Source organism: Dermacentor silvarum, chromosome 1 (genome assembly GCF_013339745.2).
Source record: "Dermacentor silvarum isolate Dsil-2018 chromosome 1, BIME_Dsil_1.4, whole genome shotgun sequence".
NCBI classification, from domain to species: domain Eukaryota; kingdom Metazoa; phylum Arthropoda; class Arachnida; order Ixodida; family Ixodidae; genus Dermacentor; species Dermacentor silvarum.
The window spans coordinates 10660408-10679185 of record NC_051154.1 but is presented as its reverse complement, the minus strand read 5'-3'; the positions used below and the strand labels follow the sequence as shown (position 1 = coordinate 10679185).

Below are 18778 nucleotides of genomic sequence, written 5' to 3'. Positions count from 1 at the left end.
TCCCACACATTGGGAAACAATATCTCAAAACTGGTGTCATTCTGGAGATTCATTTCACGTGGATACATCTTTCAAACTCACTGGCCAGAATTTGTAAATTGCAATATGTGTTGTAAATCATTAATTCAGAAGTTAATCAGTCAATTAAGAAGTTAGTGAAAAATGATCAGCCCATATGTATATGCATGCTCTCCACACCAACCTCGCGCAACTGTGAATCAAGATTCCCGACACAACTGAAACCAACTGAAACCGTGCAAGAAGACAAAGAACAGCCTAAAGTGAACTGTTAATGCAGGAGGAAATATTGGGCTAGTTGGCATTTCCTCAAGGACATAATGCAGTGCCAAGACCCAACCATGATGAAAGACACACAGGCATGTCACAGATGTCAGAGTTTCAACTGACAGTCACCCAGCAAACCCGTCAACAGTGCAGTTAAATTATCGAGGGTTCAGGACAACTATAATACAATGGCACATGCAAAAGTCATCCATGCACAAACACTAGCTGAAACTTATCAGGTGAAGGACAGAAAAAACACTAACCGCTTTCTTGACGAAAGACACAAAGCCGTAACCTTTCGATTTGAGCGTCTGTGGATCACGCACCACCCGGCAATCCCTGCAAAGTTAAAACCGTAATACTTGTATGCCTAACCGTGTTCCATGTAATAAAAACTTCCAACAGGGCCAGTGAGAACATAAATGGTACAATGCCAGCCCATTTGCAATACTTGGATGCACATGCCAACTGTATAATAAAGCTCAGTGATAAGCTCCTTTCAATGCGCTTAGCATGAAAAATAATAGAATTTTGTTAAACCTCGAATGATACACCTTGCTTTAGTCAAGCTCTTTTTGGCAATGCAGAGATTAAAAAAGCTTTACGGCAAGTACACAAAGCAAATGCTAACAGTGATGAAAAATGCTATGCCATTTCTAAATACAGTAAAACCTCGTTACAAGAGACACTCAAGGGACCTGGGAAACATGTCTCTTGTAACCAAAAATTCTAAGAACACCGAATAGTCGCACTAGATCGCTTTATTATACATCAGCATCAAAGTGTGTTTTAATATATCTACAGGAAATTGCTCAGGATGGCTTAAAAAAGTCATTCATAGTGGTTTGTTTTTTAGTGACTGCAGATTGTATTGGCTTCCTTCCAAACTTTGGAGGTAAAGCACTTCACTTTGCAAGCCTTCCTGTTGCTCACAATACTTTTGAAGTGCACTTAGTGTTCGTCAGCCTTAACTGCCAATGCTTTCCGCGCTAATGACAGAAAGTTCGGTGCAATTTGTATCGCAACCATGCGAGGAATGACATTCGGCTACGGAATGGAGAAGAATCGCGCCAAGGGAATGAAAAATGCAGCGCATACCGGTTGGTACACCAAGGGCCGCGTTGTGTGAGCGTGTCTCGGTTGTGTCGTCTAAATAGTGAAGAATTTACTCTAGAGACCTAAAAAAGTAGTCCTTAGTAATCGAGTGTCTCTTGTATGCGATGTTGTTAACATAATGACCATAGGAAAACCAACCAAACCATTTTCAAATGTCTCTTATAACCATGTGTCTCTTGTAATCAGATTTTGCTGTACTTTGTGGAAAGTAAAAATGATGAGAATCAATCATGACTGACACACCTTGCTCTGGCCATTCCGGCTCTTCAACCATGCAATAAAAGTTTAACAGCTTGCACATCCGCATGCCTCATCGATGAAGAGGCTGTGAATTAAACATTACATGTGGCTTGGCGAATCTCATTGTTTCATAATATTCTTCACTACAGCCCTCAAAAAATTAAAAGAAGGCTTCATGCCGCACAATGGGGATAACCAGAGAGCACACATTGTAGATCAGTCAAGTTCTGAGCAGCATTGGCAACATTATGCAGCACAGAGTATTGTTTAGCCCCTGGAAAACAACATGGCCAGGGGCTAACCATCTACAGCCTGTCAACTGCCTTAGAAATGCTTTCTCCTGAAATTGGGTGAAAATGCTGCACTTTGCTTACCTCTGGTAGATTTCACTCATTGCACCTCAACAGCCAATAGGCATACACAAGGGAGGGCACATAGCAGTACATGTAGATCAGCAAGATTTGCAGCAGCACAATACACAAGTACAACATGGGTGTGCACGGGTGTGCGCCTGATGCATTTTGCGATGAATTGTTTCATTTTTCAAATTTGGACGCACAAAGGTTGCTTTCTTTCCATGCGCTTCTCAATGAAGCACCCGCTTGCTGCTGCTTGTGTGCAAACGTCAAAATGGCTAGGTTGGCTTTAATTTCTCCACTAGTAACCAAATATAGTCTTTAAAAGATATTTTGCCAGTATTAACCGATTTAGCGTCGCTCTTTCCTTTCCTGAAAATGCCAAGCAACCGAAACTGCTTTCAGTATTAGGAGCATTCAATGGTTGATGTCCCTGAATACACTAGTGCAAAGAAGTGACCGAACACAAAATATATCAAGGAAGCCCACTAACAGTTGTCAAGACCTTACAACACAATTACCGTATTTTCCGGTCTACAAGTCGCACCCTCAAAACGGCATTTTTTTTTTCTGAAAAGAAACGCATATAAGACGTACCCGTTCATTTGGAAAGCATTATTATTAAAAAAAATTACTGACATTTCACTTTGTGAATGCGGGTCATGCGCTTATGTATGGGTGCCATTCCTATATAACTGCGATAGCAATAATACGGACACTCGAGGTGCATTTCTGCTGTCGTGGTCACTGCTATGTTCCGTATGAAGTCCAAGGGTGATAACATCATCCCCACACGCCGTATGCTGTATGTGCGAGTGAAAGCGTGCGATGGTGACCCGAATTGCGTACAAGGGAGGAAAGCAGGAAGGCAGCACCGAAGGGAGGGGGTGCGGCATGTACTCTGGTAGCAATTGCGTAGTTTGCGCAGCGTAGCACCCCCGTATCTTGAAGCGATCTGCAGTTGTGACGACTTCGGAGTCGGTCGACTCGCGATCGGTCTGCTGTCGCTTGCATTGCTGCTCCGCCCTTCTCGCATGGCAACTCGATCCCGAGAAGGAACCCGGTACCTCCATAGCGTGCACACAACTCATAGCAACAACCAGAGGAGGTCAACCCAGCACGCTTCGTGTGGCCATAGCATCCAATCCGATTTTGACGGTAAGTTTTTCCGACAAAAAGGACGCAGCAACGAAAAATTGGGAAAAACCCGCGACTTATACACTGGAAAATACGATATGAAGTCTTTTTTAAGTGCACTATATAGCTCTTGATGTGAGCTTACGAGATGAGCCATCCAGCATGTACAAGCTGCACTCTACCTCAGTAGTTCCGATGCTGTGCTTTTGAGGTGGAGAATATTTTGCATGCAACCAACACTTAATGAATGCACATAGCATTACTATACACGCAGCAAACATACGTAGCAATGCGGGAATAAGCTCTTATGTTGTACAGAAACAATGTCTAAAATTATTCGTGTTCAACATTTTTTTTTTATTTCGACAGCAATTACAAACCTGCCAACTTCAGAACTTGAAAAATACTGCAGCCATACCCAAAATTTACTCAAAAATACTGAATATTGTTTGATTACACAATATGTTCAGTGTTTATTAAATCTGCAGGCTTTGTTCTGCAATGGCAACGTCGCAAACACCCTGCTAAATATTCGCAGCAAAGATTATCCGCACTACAAATGTTTAGATGTGTATTCATGATATATTCACAAAAGACGGCCGAAATTTCGGCTGCCATTATCCTCAGCTCTGTAAGTTGACTTCGGTGTTATGTAATCAATGGGTCCGGACAACAGGCTATGAAAAATCTCATCGATTGTAGTATTGGCATTATTAAAGAACAAGTATTCCCCTAAACCAAACGGAAATGAGAAATAGTAAAATTATTGGTAACAATAGAACCATTGTAAACAAGCTCTAAAAATCGCTGTCTCTGTGCTTTTCTGTAAATACCGAAGTGTGATAATATCGTATAGTGTCCTGCACACTGTATGCCGTAGGTGTGAGGGAAACCGTGAAATGGTAAGCCGGAAGAATGGTGGTTTGATGCACAGTCTTTCGTGAGACCAATGTTGCATGCCACGTGATTAAGCGCACGTGTGCATAGGGGCAGCGGCGTCTCTACCCTCTAGTATTGACAAGCAGTGCCCTGCAAAACAAGACAGGATGAGACGATCAGGACAAGTGCTTACTGCCGCTTACTCTTGTTTTGCACTGCACCACTTATAAGTATGGAAAACCAACCAGACCAGCCATGTTCACACGGCTGAGCACATACTCTGCGCAGGCCCTATCTTGGAGGTAATCTGCTGTGGGTGCTAAGTCTAGGCAAGATGAGATGGCTTAATCTGTTTCGCCTTCCTGCTTGTGTTAGCGGTCGCGTAATTTAAAGTTTCGGAGATGCATGTGAGAGGCCACACAAAGTATTGGCTCCCCACTGCAAGCACTTTTCATCACACAAGCGTTGTGACAGCGAGTGTTCATAGTCATCAAGATTAGCTCATGTTTGCCTGTGCATGTGACACCATGCTTGTTAATTAGTAAGCAAATGTTACTTGGTTCTGCCGAGCTACGTGGCACTTTTTTTTTTATATTTTGGCACAACTTACTTGGGACACCCGTCTTTGTGCATATGCGTGTAAAGTAATTGCGTTCATGCACTATAACGCTAGTGAAGTTCTTTTATCTTGCCGCTCGAGCCTGCAAGTGGGGGCAGACAAGGAGGTCACGGGCTTATCTGCTCCTCCCTGTTGGTGGAGCGGAGTCACATGGTTGTGTTCGCAGCGTTTCTGTGGAATGCGCATTGCCAACTGTACCTTTTATTTTGACTTACACCGGCGCCATGACAGTTCTTCACGGTGCTGCACAGCGCTATCAAAAAGAGATACCGAGAGGGTAAGCAGCGAAGAGGACTAGGAATGTCGCTGTCTTTAGTTTATTCAGGGGGCTTATGCACTAGCCTATTATACTGTAGCAGTCTCAACCGAGTTTCGAGCGAATGAATCGTGGTTGTCGCTTATCACAGACGGTGGCAAGGTACACATGAAACTTTCTTAGAAGCCCCACCCCAGTGCCATCTACATTTCTTGTGTAGAAATGCTGCCAGTGGGTACAGCTACGAACAGAGTTAGGGTGAACATGCACATCAAGGCACCCTATGGCAATCCTCCGTGGAGCACCATTGCAGCTGTGCATATAAACAAACCTGCACAGGTGCAGTTGAGCCAGCATGGGATTAATAATAGGGTAGAACATGGGACGTGTCTTAACTTTCCCTTCTGGCTTTAAATGGCTTCGTCACGTTGCAAACTGGTCATTTTCAACAAAGAACTGAGCTAAAAAATTAAATAAACAATTAAAATTCTCCCACAGCCAGATTCGAACAGCGGACCTCTAGGACAGAAGCCAGACATTAGAACCAGTAAGCCACAGACACATGCGTCGACAAGTGGGTGTTTTGCAAGCCAGTGTGTTCAGATTGCTTGGAGCATTATGGCTTGACCACCTCGATAGGCGGAACTGCTGCAATTAGTAGCAATATAGCATGTTCTCAGAGTTATTGCTTTCTGCATTTAGAAAAGTATAGGTTGCTTTGAAATTGAAGCCAATAAAGGCAGATAAAGCGTTGTAAACAAAGCCACAAGCATGAATATCAGGCAAATCCATTCCCGTGGTGGCTGAACGATGGCAGTGCCAGAGCTCCCTCTATTAATTATTGTAGGAAACTATATGGGTGCAGTAAGGCGAAGAGGCGTGGCTTCGTGTTGTCTGCTAGATTGTTCGGGTGCGCTAACGCTGCGTGCAGTGAATTGAACTTCCCCGGCAGCTGTGTTGTTAGAACAGAGTCATAACAACAATGCCACTTCTTGTGCATCGCATGTTGGCGAATGTTTTACCCTGCGCCAATGAACGGCATCGACTCCAGTAAACTGTCGTTTGAGGGAAAAGGATTTGATTATTTTCATGACCAGCTGGGGTTAACCAGGTGCTAAACAGCTTTTTGCCCAGAAAAAAAAAAAAAAAAGAAAAAGAAAAAAAAAAAGGGGGGGGGGGGGGGCAGTTTCGAAGTAGTGGCGCGAAGACTGGGCAAACAGCAAAGCTGGCGGCCCCACCTAGCTTCGTCGGAAAACGCTTGTCGTACGATCTGCACCGCAGTCTCTCGCTTTTCGCAGTCACGCACAGAACTAAGCGTAGACAAGTTCGTGTCGAACCACAGTCTAACACTCGGCAACTGTGTCCAAACTCGCTGTTCAGAAACTCGCGGGCAAACTGTCCGTCGGCCCCTCCCATGGCTCTCCGCACTTGTCACTGGAAGTTTTCAATGACTCACAGGCCCGAGTCGTTTTGGCGACGCCTCTGCATACACAAACGGCTTTGCTCAGTTTCATGGGCTCGAAACTCAGAATCTTCTGCCATTCGCTGTCGTTTAGTCGCTGCTTCGGCGACGCGATACGCTGGAACGGCCCGAAGTCGTCTCACTCGCTCTCGAGTAGCGGCGTGTCGACTTTCCCACCGCGCTTCCTCTTCCTCCAGAGTGACGATCTTCGGTCGTCCCATTCTCCACCACAGCAATGCTCACGCGGGAGCCATGTATATGTACCCCGCAGTCCTCGACGTCACGGCTCGGCTCCGGAGCTGCTGCGAGGCGTTGCTAGGCGACGCATGTGACGCAATTGCTCGGAGAGGTTTTTCTGAGTACACCTAACGGCGCAACCACTGGCTTACACAGCTTCGCTGTTAAAAGTTTACCCAAGTCAATAGAATTCTTGAGGCTATAGCTGGGGAAAACATTGGCCTTTTACATGCTGCACACAAACACAGAAGTGGTTCCCCATGACGGCGATATGATCTCCCTTTTGAATGCAATGCAGCCTCAGCAAGCATAATAAATGCAGCAGATGACAGGAAGCAAAGCTGTCGGGCATTCCAGCGATTCGCGGAGTGTAGCCATGCATTCTGCTCATCGCTGTAGGTCACAGCTATGCCACCAACCGGCGAGTTCCACCGCTCCGATCACCCAGGTCGAGGTGCTTGCACCTTTCACCACTTTTATCGCAGCTGACGGCAGCACAAAAATTGGCTACCATTTAAATCTCACACGAAATAACTACATAACAAAGTGTCCTTGAATGAGTGCCTGTTATAAAATGCTGTGCGAAATAGTAAATCATTGGCATGATTTCAACCCGCAAGTGGTCAGCACAAGCAAAGCAGCAATAGTCTATGCAAAGCGGCTCGGCTGACTGGCAAGCCAACAGCGTCGGGAAAACTAATTGTACTTCTTGCCAAGGGCCACATAACTGTGCTCACACTGACTATGTTGATGTATAGGCACTTTATTATCAGCTGTGGCCGGATCGCAGGCACCATCGACCGCGAACCTGATGGTCAGCGAGCTAAGATTACAGTCTCTCCGCGATCGGCGCTTGGTCTGGTTTGCTTGATTGCTCTTTGCGACTGTCTGTGTCAAGAAAGATAATTTAATTGTAATTTAAGCAAGCCATATTTACATTAATGTTGTGCTGATGAATATAAGCTCGTTATTACAGTTGCAGTCGGATCGCAAGCAACACCGGCGGCTGAGAATCCAAAGTACCAGTGTGCTAGGCCTGCCAGCTACCAGTCATCGGCGGATGGCCTTGCGGAAAATTTGCCGGTTGCAGAGACGTGCTTTTTATTGGCATCGTTTGTATAAAACGAAAGAGCTGCGAAAAGATGTTTGTTTTCATTTCCTGTGCGAAGTATTCCTGTGGGAAGTATTCCTGGCATGTATGCAGGGGCACCGGTTCTAGGTGGACCCTAGGTGCCGCTCGCTCGTTCGTGCCATGTGACCCGGCTCTTATGCGGCATATCAACTCCATTGGACTTCGATGGATCGCATGCAAATTCGCATCATGAGCCTCGCTCTTTACCATGAAATTTTATTTTCACTGCTTCAGAGCAAATGTATGGGTGGAAGGACCTTAGTCGGGCAGCGTTCATCTGCCTTTAGTCCTTTCAACCCAGGCAATGTATATGTGAATAAACAAACTGAAATAGCAACGCCGACTCCACTCATCATCGGTGCTCGAACCTGGAAGATGTTCATCCATTTAAGCAGTTTACTCTTTGGTCTGGCCTTATCGACTTTTAAATGCTTGCAATTTTCTGCTTGGTTGCTGCTAGATCACAACAAGCCTGAATGTGTAGCATACGTCCGAATATGAGAGTTCCACCGGCTCCTAAAGTCCACTGCGCGCCAGAGACGATCGGCGTTTTTTTAGTGAAAGCACCGTGACAACCGCAGCTCAACACCAAACCAGTACTCCACATCACAGCAAAGATACCTGTAAACTGACTTCTTTCTTCAGCTAACTGCAAATATTAATTAACGCAAGGCTTCCTCGAGAAGAACTTCACTGCTCATTCGAAAAAATATCACCGCGCACATACAAAACTGGTAGGCAATCGACAAAGTTTGCAAGGGATTTTATTGATAGCAGATACTCTGCACCGTTGTGACTTTTCTGCAAAAAAGACACGTATTGCAAGTTACTTAGGATGTAAGAAGCTATACAAACATTTATGCAGCACTTGATATTACTACACCTATGTCTGATATATTACTGGCACCTAGGCACGGAACTACATTCTATTTCGTACTAAGCAGTCCATGCGTCGTAGCTTTCGCTACACTGCACGTTGATTTTGAGCCGGATCATAATAGACTCTCATATGTGACCAATCTAACCGCTGATTATTTTCTACTCTGGAAGATTTTACATAGATTGGCGAATCTGTTCACTCAACGCAAATGTTGTACAGCTAGAACGGAAGCAAAAACAATCTTGAAGAAACCGACAGTTCATAACTAATCCCACCTTGTGGGAGCGCAAGAATGTAAATAGACCGAAAATTCAAGGAGGATTCAAGGAGAATTCAAGGAGGGAGAAACAAACCTTATCTGTACATATAGTACACTGGAAAATATTGAAATCTCGTTATTAGCTGAAATTGCAGCTAAGCACCTGCCAAGTTGTACACATTTCAAGCGCTTCAGGTCGCTTTTCCAAGTTGACTTTCCCATTGTAATGATGAAAATCGCCTTAGGCATGATTAGTAGTACTGTCCGACTTCAGCCAAAGATACTCGCAGTGTTAAAGCCAAATGGCTGAAACTTACTTTCCACCATGCATTTCTAGAGTGCTCGAAAATGGAGCCATGATGTCTGTGGTGTGAACCAACTAGCACAACAACAAAATGGTGGTACGGCTTGGCCGCTTCATCTGGCTTTGTATAGCTCCACAATGGCAACAGTGACTTATACAAGACTGTCATTGGTGGCTGTGTACACACCAGATTGCAATCATTTAGCAACACTCTTAAAAGCAAATATCTAGGATTGTTTGCCAATACACAGTGCCCATGGCATAGTCCCTATGCAGAATTTATTACAATGAATGTTCAAAAGTCACCCCCAATCTGTTTTCAAGAAGTTTTAAGGGCCCTTGACTCTCTTTAGATATTCCAAGGGTTTTCAATGATTTGAAGGTGTACGATGCCTGGTACTGCCTGAAAACAGTTACGCAGGTAGGACAGCTGGTATCTTTTGACCGTCCACAAAAAACATTAGGGCAAAAAAAAAGCATTAAACAGCGAAAGATATAGGCAAGCTACAAAAGATAATAGCCATAACACACGCAAATGCACAAAGCATGCGGCAACGAATACTATCAGAGGAATCCGTGGCACCCTCCTCACTAAAAGAGGAGAGAAACGCTCTCATCCCTTATAAGCACTGATGCTTTCATTGTGAGCAAGGTGAGGAATTAGCGGTGTTGTCGTGGATGTAGGCTGGACAACAGACGAAGGCTAAGATTCCACCCTGCGAAATCTGCATGGCTCGCAGTACATGCTGCACTGTTTCACTGTGATAAACTGCTGCACAAGCGCAGTCATGGGGTCTTCCAGATACTGGGACCAGTTTTAAAACAATACATTTAATTTTCCATTGTTGCCTTTGTAATTGGATCAGACGAAGCTGTGCCACATTTGGCACTTGTGGCAAATGATAATGGAAAATAAGATGAATTGTTACGAAATAGAACCTCAGGAGTGCTATTCTGGACAATTTTTGCCATGTTGGCTTTTTGAGTAAGAGAGGCCATATCAGCTGTGTGGGCCAATCGGAGCTGACAAGTTGGCTTATTTTACAAGTGTACAGAATAGCAGCCCTGCTTATGTTCTTTGCTCAGTTTATCAAAGTCACATGAACGTGCTGCAAGCATCTTATCTCGTGCAATGCCAGTGGCTGGACACAGCCTAAATGAATGCCCTTTTGTCAGCATATGCTTGAGTACACATGCCGAGCATCGTACGAAATCAGGCTTGCAGCTCTTTGGTGGCAAAGATGTATATCGACAGCTTCATCAGCTTACCTTGTGGATAGTGACAGTTATTTCCTGTGAAAATATCTTGGTTCACCAGTAGCACTCATCTGGCAGTGCCGACACATCCCTTTACACATGGATCACCAGAGTGAACATTGGGGGGCTCTCCCACCCTTATGAATAAACTTACGTGCGCTGCCACGCAATGAGTAACGGCATTGGACTGAGCTGTTCTGCTTGCTGCAACTGACAGCACAGCTTCTAAATTATTATTATTTTTTTTTGTAATACGAACTGAAAAGTGTGCAAATGCATAGAAAACATAATGCAAGCTTTTTAATCAAAAAGCATGGTGGACTCATGATAAATAACTTATGGACATGCATTTGTGATCACTTGAGAAAGAAGGGTGCTTAACGTGTTCAAACCATCAGGCAGAGATAGTGATGTTTACTTACTGGGTTTTCGAGAGCATGTTGGCTTTCTAGTCAAATATAGAGTGGTGTTAAATCATCAAATGTTAGGTCTTCCCAGATCATACATTTTTTCTTTTTCTGTGGGACCCTAAAAGACGCATTAACAGGGTTCTATATTCACAGGCACCTCGCAAGGCGTTCTCCAGTGTGCACCAAAGAGAGGTGTGCCCGCCCAACTCCGAGGCTTCCGGATTGTGGAGACGTCGATGCCAATGATCGGCCGACTATTCAGATAACAGCGATGCTGAAATTTTTGTAGGCAGACGACAGCACCAACCAACTATAGTCCTGGCCGTTGACAAGATTTCGTGCTGAGTGAGAACAACATGACAAGGCAGCCAGTTAGACTGCCAGCTATATACAGTAAAAGGTCGATAATTCGAAAGTCGCCGGACCACAAAAATTCTTCGAATTAAGCGGATTTTCGAGTGAACCGAAATGAATAAAAAAAGAAAACAAGCAAGAACTTGCCGCAAAAAGAAACCACCTTTATTTTCCATGTTCGAGAAAGATTACTCGAAGTAATCACTGATGCGGGATTACTTGGCGTGGTAGTTCGCTGCCCCCACTGCCATGATCTCCAGCTGGCTCACAGCATGTAGCATACAAATACCGCCCGCACTGCACTCAACAAAGTTGCGGACGATGTTCACGGAATCGATAACTGCCGCGAAAGCGGGAGTGGGGGTGTTTGACTTCAAAAATGCACCGTCAGGGTTCCCATTGAGTTATTGCATTTTCGCACCCAAATTTTCGGACGAATTGAGACCCCAAAGTTCGATTTCCCGGACTAAAAATCGCTCTTTCTGAGCCACACTACCCAATCTTGGAGGTCGCCATGTTGGATTTTGCACTGGCTTGGATTGCAGTGGTTCGCTGTATAGCCTCCAAGATTGGAAGGCGCGCGCTATCAATAGAGAGCTCGCGCCATCCTCCCGTCTCGGAGGCCATGGCCGCTCTTCCTTGGCTGACAAAACGCTCCAGAGTACTGCACTTTTTCTTTTTCCTTTTCTAGCGCTCTGCACTATCGATTTAACCATATATTGTGAGATGTTTTTTTTTATTGCCGCGCGCCCGCCGTATGTGCGAGTGACAGCGCGCGGGGGACGCGCGCTTTCATGGAGAGCGAACGCACGGCGGAGCGTAAACACGACTTCCCTCGCGCGAAAGGCCGTGGGGGGGGGGGGGGGGGGGGGGGGGGGGCTTCTACTTTTCTAACAACTGCGTACTTAATGCCGGAGCGGGTTCTTGCGCGCACCGTATCTTGAAAGCGATCTCCAGACGGCCCTGACCTTTGCATCCGCTCTGCTTTCGCCGCTCAGTTTCCGTTGAAGCGATGGACCGCACGAACCTTCGCTCGCTGCGGCGGCCACGCTCGTGCGCGCTGACTCCACGCTTGTTAATTCAGCGTTTTTTTTTATTGCGATAGCAATTATATGGACACTCCAAAGCAGATTTCTGCCGTCGGCGTCGCCGTGAGGTTCCGTATGACGTCAATGGAGATGAAATCGTCGCCGCGCGCCGCCGAACACTGTATATGCGAGTGAAAGGGCGCGAGGGACGCGCGCTTTCACGGGGAGTGAACGCACGGCGGAGAACAAACGCGCGTTCTGTGCCGTGCTCCCTTAAGGGCTGCAGAAGTAGGCGTCTCTTTCCTCCTTTACCATCACCATATATGTAGAGAAAACGCGCCTTCTTCTGACGCACGAAAGGCCGTGGGGGGGAGGGAAGGGAGGCGACGTTCAGCTGCGGCACCAAGTGCCTATGTATATCAGAGGCTCCGGCAACAGTCACCAACGCCGCACGCATTTTGTGCGAACGCGGGCAAAACGCCGACGGCGTCGACAACAGTTCTGCGTGTTGCCGGTGCTGCTGCATGTCCAACCTTATACAGCTGATAAAGCTACTATCATTACTCCGTATAGCTCTCTACAAATTTGCTATCGCAATTGATGCTTCGCCTTTCAGGTGAAACTGCGACAACTTTTTATCTCTAAAGTTCCGGTTACTATTTAGAACGCGGCGTGTACAGTGAGCAGGTGTCTGGGAGACCCATGTCTCAGTGATCGGCGCTACCTCCTGTGCCTTCGTGAGAGCTAAGCGGTGCGAAGCTTGTTTCTTGGATCTCCATGGCGAATTCCGTTGGCGGAGATCGCCAACGCGGTGACGTTCGTGCCGACTGTACACGGAGACGTCACTGCTGCGCAAATCCAAGCAAGTCGATCCCCTCCAAGCGTAATATGAGGCAGGGCATTATTAGAGTTTTTTTTTTTAAGCCGCACTAATATTCTTTTTTTTTTTTCGACCTAACGAGTTTTTCGGACTATTTTTCAGTCCCCACGAGCTCGGAAAATCGGTTGGCGACTAACCTAACCCTAACCTAACCGCCGCCCATTGCTACCAGCCGGAAACTTCGAATTATCCGAATAGAGCCACGCGGCCATTCAAATTATCCGGTTGAATTTGCATTGAGAATGACGGGACCGCTCAAATTCTTCGAATTAACCGAGTTCGAATTATCGAGGTTTTACTGTAGATAAGCCAAAACATTGCGATGCTCTCGCAGTTGCTGCAATGCTTACGTTAATACTTTTAATAATGCTAAATGAAAACGTGCCTTACAAGTTCATGTGCGCAAACTTTAGCCCTTGCTAGCCACATAGAAAGTTTAAGATGACTGAATTCAACGGAGGTTAGACCTATCGCAGCAGCGAGTTAAGTGTATACTACTGGCGAACCTGACTTGAAGGGTGAGCAATTAGGATGAAGGAAGCTGCTTTTAGAGTTCAGTTGACCCCAGCCAATTTGAAATCAAACAACAATTTAAAATCCCTTGTGTGTGCATCGCACACTCTACGATGCATACACAAGAAGCAGGAAATGGCATCAAGGCATTACACAATTTGATAGTGATAAAAGTGGTAGGCTGCCATTTTTGAATCGCATTCTCTAATGAAATGCGACTACGTACAATGGTGAATTTGCACTTATTGTTATGCTGGCACATTATTTTCGATATGTACTGTGTCTAATCGGCGCGTTCGCTTGGCATTGCTTTCCCTGGGAAATTGTGCACTCTATAATTGGAATATAAATGCAGAATGCAGCCTTCTTTACAAGAGGTAAAATGACTAAAATTGAGCACACATCTAAATCGGTGACAAGGAATCCCACGGCAGCCGTGTCGGAGCAAAAGCGCGCGTTGCCGCATGCTAGTGGTTGCATTCTAAGCAGGAAACATGATACGATCCAACATCCCGACAACCACAAACCAGTGATTTCACACATGTTTTGAATGCCAAATGAATGCCAAACTGCCTGGATATCTTCGCCAATCACAGCGCAGATTGCTTGCGAAGTTGCCTGCCATAGGGGCGATGCCCCGGCTGGCAGGTCTGATTCCTCAGGCTGAGGCGTATGCCTCTATTGCAGCCCACGGCAGTATAAATACAATTTTTCTGACACGAAATAACTACAGTAAAACCATGTTAATTCGGAAATGGGGGGGGGGGGGGAAATGTCCGAATTGACCGAATGTTGAATTATCGCGGGTATCAACAAAACAAATGTTTATGCCAACACACTTTCATTTACTGAATGAATCTGCAAAACCTGTTTCTATTTGGTTCAAAAGCTGTGCGGAAGCTGCAATTCTCGTCATCTCGTGATTGATAAGCGCTAGCAGCAGCGAAGGCCCCGCAACTTCGCAGCGCGGCTGCGGCACGCGTCCCCATCTGTGACTTTCACTTAAAGCCCCTATATTTATAAAAGTAGCGCCATCCACTTCCCTCCTCCTCCGTTCCACTATCGCGCTCGGCGCGACCAGCGCGATCGAGGCGCGATATCGACAGTGGCGCCGCCTGCGTCGGGCCTGCCGTGGCAGACGACAGCTAACGCGCTACCAGAGGAAATCCGAGGAAAACTTCGATCGCGCCCTGCGGAGACGTTTTGAGGCGCGATTTTGCTTCGTCAGTCAGTAACTGGTCTTAATAATGCCGTTTTGGAAGTAGCAACGCGACGATGCGATACGGCGCAAATATCAAGTGTGCAGCGAGCGTTTGCGCACGCCGGATGGTAAACAAAAAAAGCCTTTTGCCCTCGCCTTGTCGGTTGCGGCAACTTAAGACGCAGCAGCATGCCATCACGACGAAGTTCTTGTCCCTAACACGTTTGATCCGTTTGTGCGTACAGCACTTTCGTCGCACAGGCCCGAGAATGGCAGTCGGAGCGCGCTGGAAAGAAAAAAATATACAAAAGCACGACGCGAACTTCCACGTGACACGGATTGGCCAATGGGGGAGCGGAGGAGGCTGGGGCGACAGGAGGCGGCTAAGAGAGGGCGAGGAGGAAGCGCCCGGGTGAGCGCGGTGGCGCTGAGCCGTGCTCCCTCAAGGGCTGCAGAAGATAGCGCCAACCTTTCCCTTTCCCTCAAGAACCACTTACCACCACCAAGATCTAAGAATGGCGCTACTTTTATAAATATAGGGGCTTTAACTTTCACTACCACGCGCACATTGATTACTTTTTTTTGCGATTGAGCTGGTCGCCTACAGGTCACGCGTCCATCGCGATGTAGCCGGTGCTCTTCATCCTCGACAGCTTTGCACCGAGTCAAAACGAAACAACTGTTTGCCGCAACCGCTGTGGATGGAACCGCGGCCGCTATCGACGCGATCATGGACGGCGATTTTACGGTTCTGAAGGCGTGCGGCCAACGCCCGCACCGAGTCAAAACGAAACTACCGTTTACTGCAACAACTGCGGACGAAACCACCATTGCTATAGACACGATCACGGATGGCGACGACGCAGTTTTGAAGGCATGCGGCCGACACGCACAAGTCAAAACAAAACTGAGCCGCAACCGTTGCGGACGAAACAGCGGTCACACGCCCCCTTTTCGCGGCGATACCGTGGGCACTGCCATGTTTGATCACATGGTGATGCGTCCATTGTTTGCCTCAACTGCCTCCATTGCTTGCCTTCGTGTTTACAATGAATGTGTATGACAGCGGAGCGGCTTAGCAAACCTCTTAGCAAAGCTTTGGCCACAGCTTCAGAGAACATGCAAAAGTGCTTTCGGAGCTGATTAACCTATGTCCAAACGGCGCGAGTAGCGTATATGGTGCTTGTTCTAGAACCGGGGCTAAATATGTATTCAAAGATATCCAAACTTTCCGTTCATGAATTGAATCGTTCTTTATTTGGCAAATATTTTGAAGCAGCGGCTTGTCACGTTTCAGAGTATAAAGTTCCTCGGTGCGGTCACTATCTGATTATTTCATGCCTAATCGTTCGCGGGTGTGCTCAGTTCCGATGGAGTTGTTCTTGCTGCGCACAAGGCTTGAATCGTACCTGTTTTATACATTGTAATACCTTGTTGCAAAGATATAGTATTACCGCTACTAACTCGCTCACTCTTGTGGACTGTCACGAAACATGATTCAGTTTCGACCATTCGTGCACTATCGGTGTAGTCTCATTGTGTGTATAAAGTGCACATATATTCATATAACTAGTCAGTATTCATCGCCGTCGCCAAGAACTCCGTTTGCAGCGCACAAGTCAAGGCCCGGCACATCCTCCATAGCATCGGTCATCATCCACGAGCTTCGTCTATTGTGGACACGCGCCCAATACCATCGAAACGTGAATTCCTAACCATAGCTCCACTGCCACGCCACATGAACCCCGAACGAGACAAGGAGAGGCGACGCCAGCGAGTTGCCTACTTCAAGAGGTATAGAGCAAGACACACTGACGGTATCTACTTCTACGCTGATGCTAGCGTTGGGGCACGGGGCTCCGCAACCTCCAAACTATCCAGACGGCGGTACTCTCAGAGATCCGACCTTAGCGGAGCTGACGGCCATCAAACATATGCCCCTTAGCAATTCAGCCTACCCACGAATCATTGCACAACGGTGTCCCTTTGCACATTTCCACACATATGCAAAAGAACCTACAGAGGCCTTAAGAAATCACCTGGATACCTGGTCGTGACGGGATGCCGGGAAATGAAAGAGCTAATCAGCTCGCCCGCTAGACTGAACCAGGCGCCCGACATTCCGCAACCAGCCCAGACAAGGTGGGCTCCTCTGCTTCTGCGGCCTTATAAAGACGCAAGTTCCCTAAACTTAGCAAAGCACTCACCCGTGATCAGGGTGTACTCATCCGTCAGGCACAGAGTGAAACACTGCCTACGCCAGTGCGAATGCACCTCTTCCGCGAGCACCCGGCACCGCGGCACAATCGCGAGCAGTATCCACTTGTTTACACCACAGTTCACCGAGCTTAAAAGCCGTCATGCCACACCACCACTACAGCAACGATTTCCGCCACTAGAACAAACGCTACAATTACACGTAGGAGCTGCGCTCGGCAAGGTCGTTGCGCCCGGTTGTACACACTGTCGCTAATCGCGTCAAAATCCCGTGTTTCTCTAGCTAATGCCCGTTCAGTACCTGCGCTAGTCGGCTCGCCACGGCCACACTAGAAAACGATCTTCTGAACGTGGTCGTCGTCGCGTTGTTTGCGCACGCACAGCTCCGTTCGCGCAAACGCGTTGTTCCGCCTTGTATCGCTTCGTTTTATCTCAAACAATGAAGAATAGACATCGATTCTCGCAGTGTGCGCGCCTCCTGCTCGCGAATAGTTGCCGAACCTGGCCCAGCGGAGGCGTTCCCGCGGCTATGGCGGCGAGCGGGGACTCGACGGATATAGGTACGTGCGACCCCTAGGACCGAAAAACGCCTAGATGCGTAGTTCCCGTTGGTGTCGCGCGGGTGCCCTGCAGTCAACCGGCTGGACGGGCGCGCGAATGTAAATGCCCGGTCCCGGAGAGAGAGCCACGCTCAGAGGAGACGAGTGCCCCTAAAGTACCTAAGCGATTATGTCCCTAGGCACCTAGGGGCTCCACGATCGCCATGACAACACGTGTTAAGCGGAAGTCACGTGACCCGCAGAGACACGCCCCCGCTGTACCTACTAGCAATTGTAAAGTCGCGAAGCCAGTCGGTAATGGTTTCTTATTCGTGCGCTGTCGTTGAAGCCACGTGCGGCGGAACGCCGAAAGCATTGCTGGACCCATAGCCATTAGCTAGTCCCGGGTCCATAGTCAACTTAGGGTATAAAACACAGCACGCCGAGCACGTTTCTCTGCTCCGCCAAAAGCGTCAATAGACGCGATCATGGATGGCATGGCCGACGCGCGTACTCTTAACTACTGTTCGCCGCAACCGCTGCGGAAGAAACCGCGGCCGCTATCGACGCGACCGTGAACGGTGACATTGCCGTTCTGAAGGCACTCGGCCGACGCGCGCAGCGACTCAAAGCGAAACAGTATTGACCCTTTTCGCGGCGATCCCATGGGCGCTGCCATGTTTGATCACGTAGTGACACGTCCATTGCTTGCCTAACTACCTCCGTTGCCTCCTTGTTTACAATGGAAGTGTATGACGCCGGCGCGGCTTAGAAAACCTCTGTTTTCGGAGATATCGTAGACGGTGACCAGGTGGACGACACGAAGCTTTGATCACAGCTTTAGAGAACATGCAAAAGCGCTTTCGGAGTTGATTAAGCTATGTCCAAACGGCGCAAGCAGCGTATATGGTGCTTGTTCTAAAAGCGGGGCTGAATATGTATTCCAAGCTATCCAAACATTCCGCTCATGAATTCAGTCAGGATTAGTGTGTTTTGCTCTGTGTTCTTTATTCGGCAAACATTTTGTAGCAGTGGCTTGTCAGTTTCGGACTCAGTGAAGTTCCTCGGTGCGGCCACTATCTGATTATTTTCTGCCTAATCGCTCGCGGGTGTGCTCAGTTCCGATAGATTTGTTCTTGCTGCGCACAAGGTTTGAAACGTAGCTGTTTTGTACATTGTAATACCTTGTAGCAAATATATATTACAGCTAGTAACTT

General features: G+C 47.3%; 1 protein-coding gene across 6 annotated transcripts in view; it reads right to left on the bottom strand.

The window, feature by feature from the left end:
* The window catches only part of LOC119456614 (cytotoxic granule associated RNA binding protein TIA1-like), a 139352-nt gene that overhangs the window by 36975 nt on the left and 83599 nt on the right, over nt 1–18778 (bottom strand). For all 6 annotated transcript variants that reach the window (XM_037718443.2, XM_037718449.2, XM_049664905.1 and 3 more), the window contains exon 4: nt 549–624. In XM_037718443.2, the coding sequence (XP_037574371.1) occupies nt 549–624 (76 nt within the window). The remainder of the gene's footprint in view (nt 1–548; nt 625–18778) is intronic.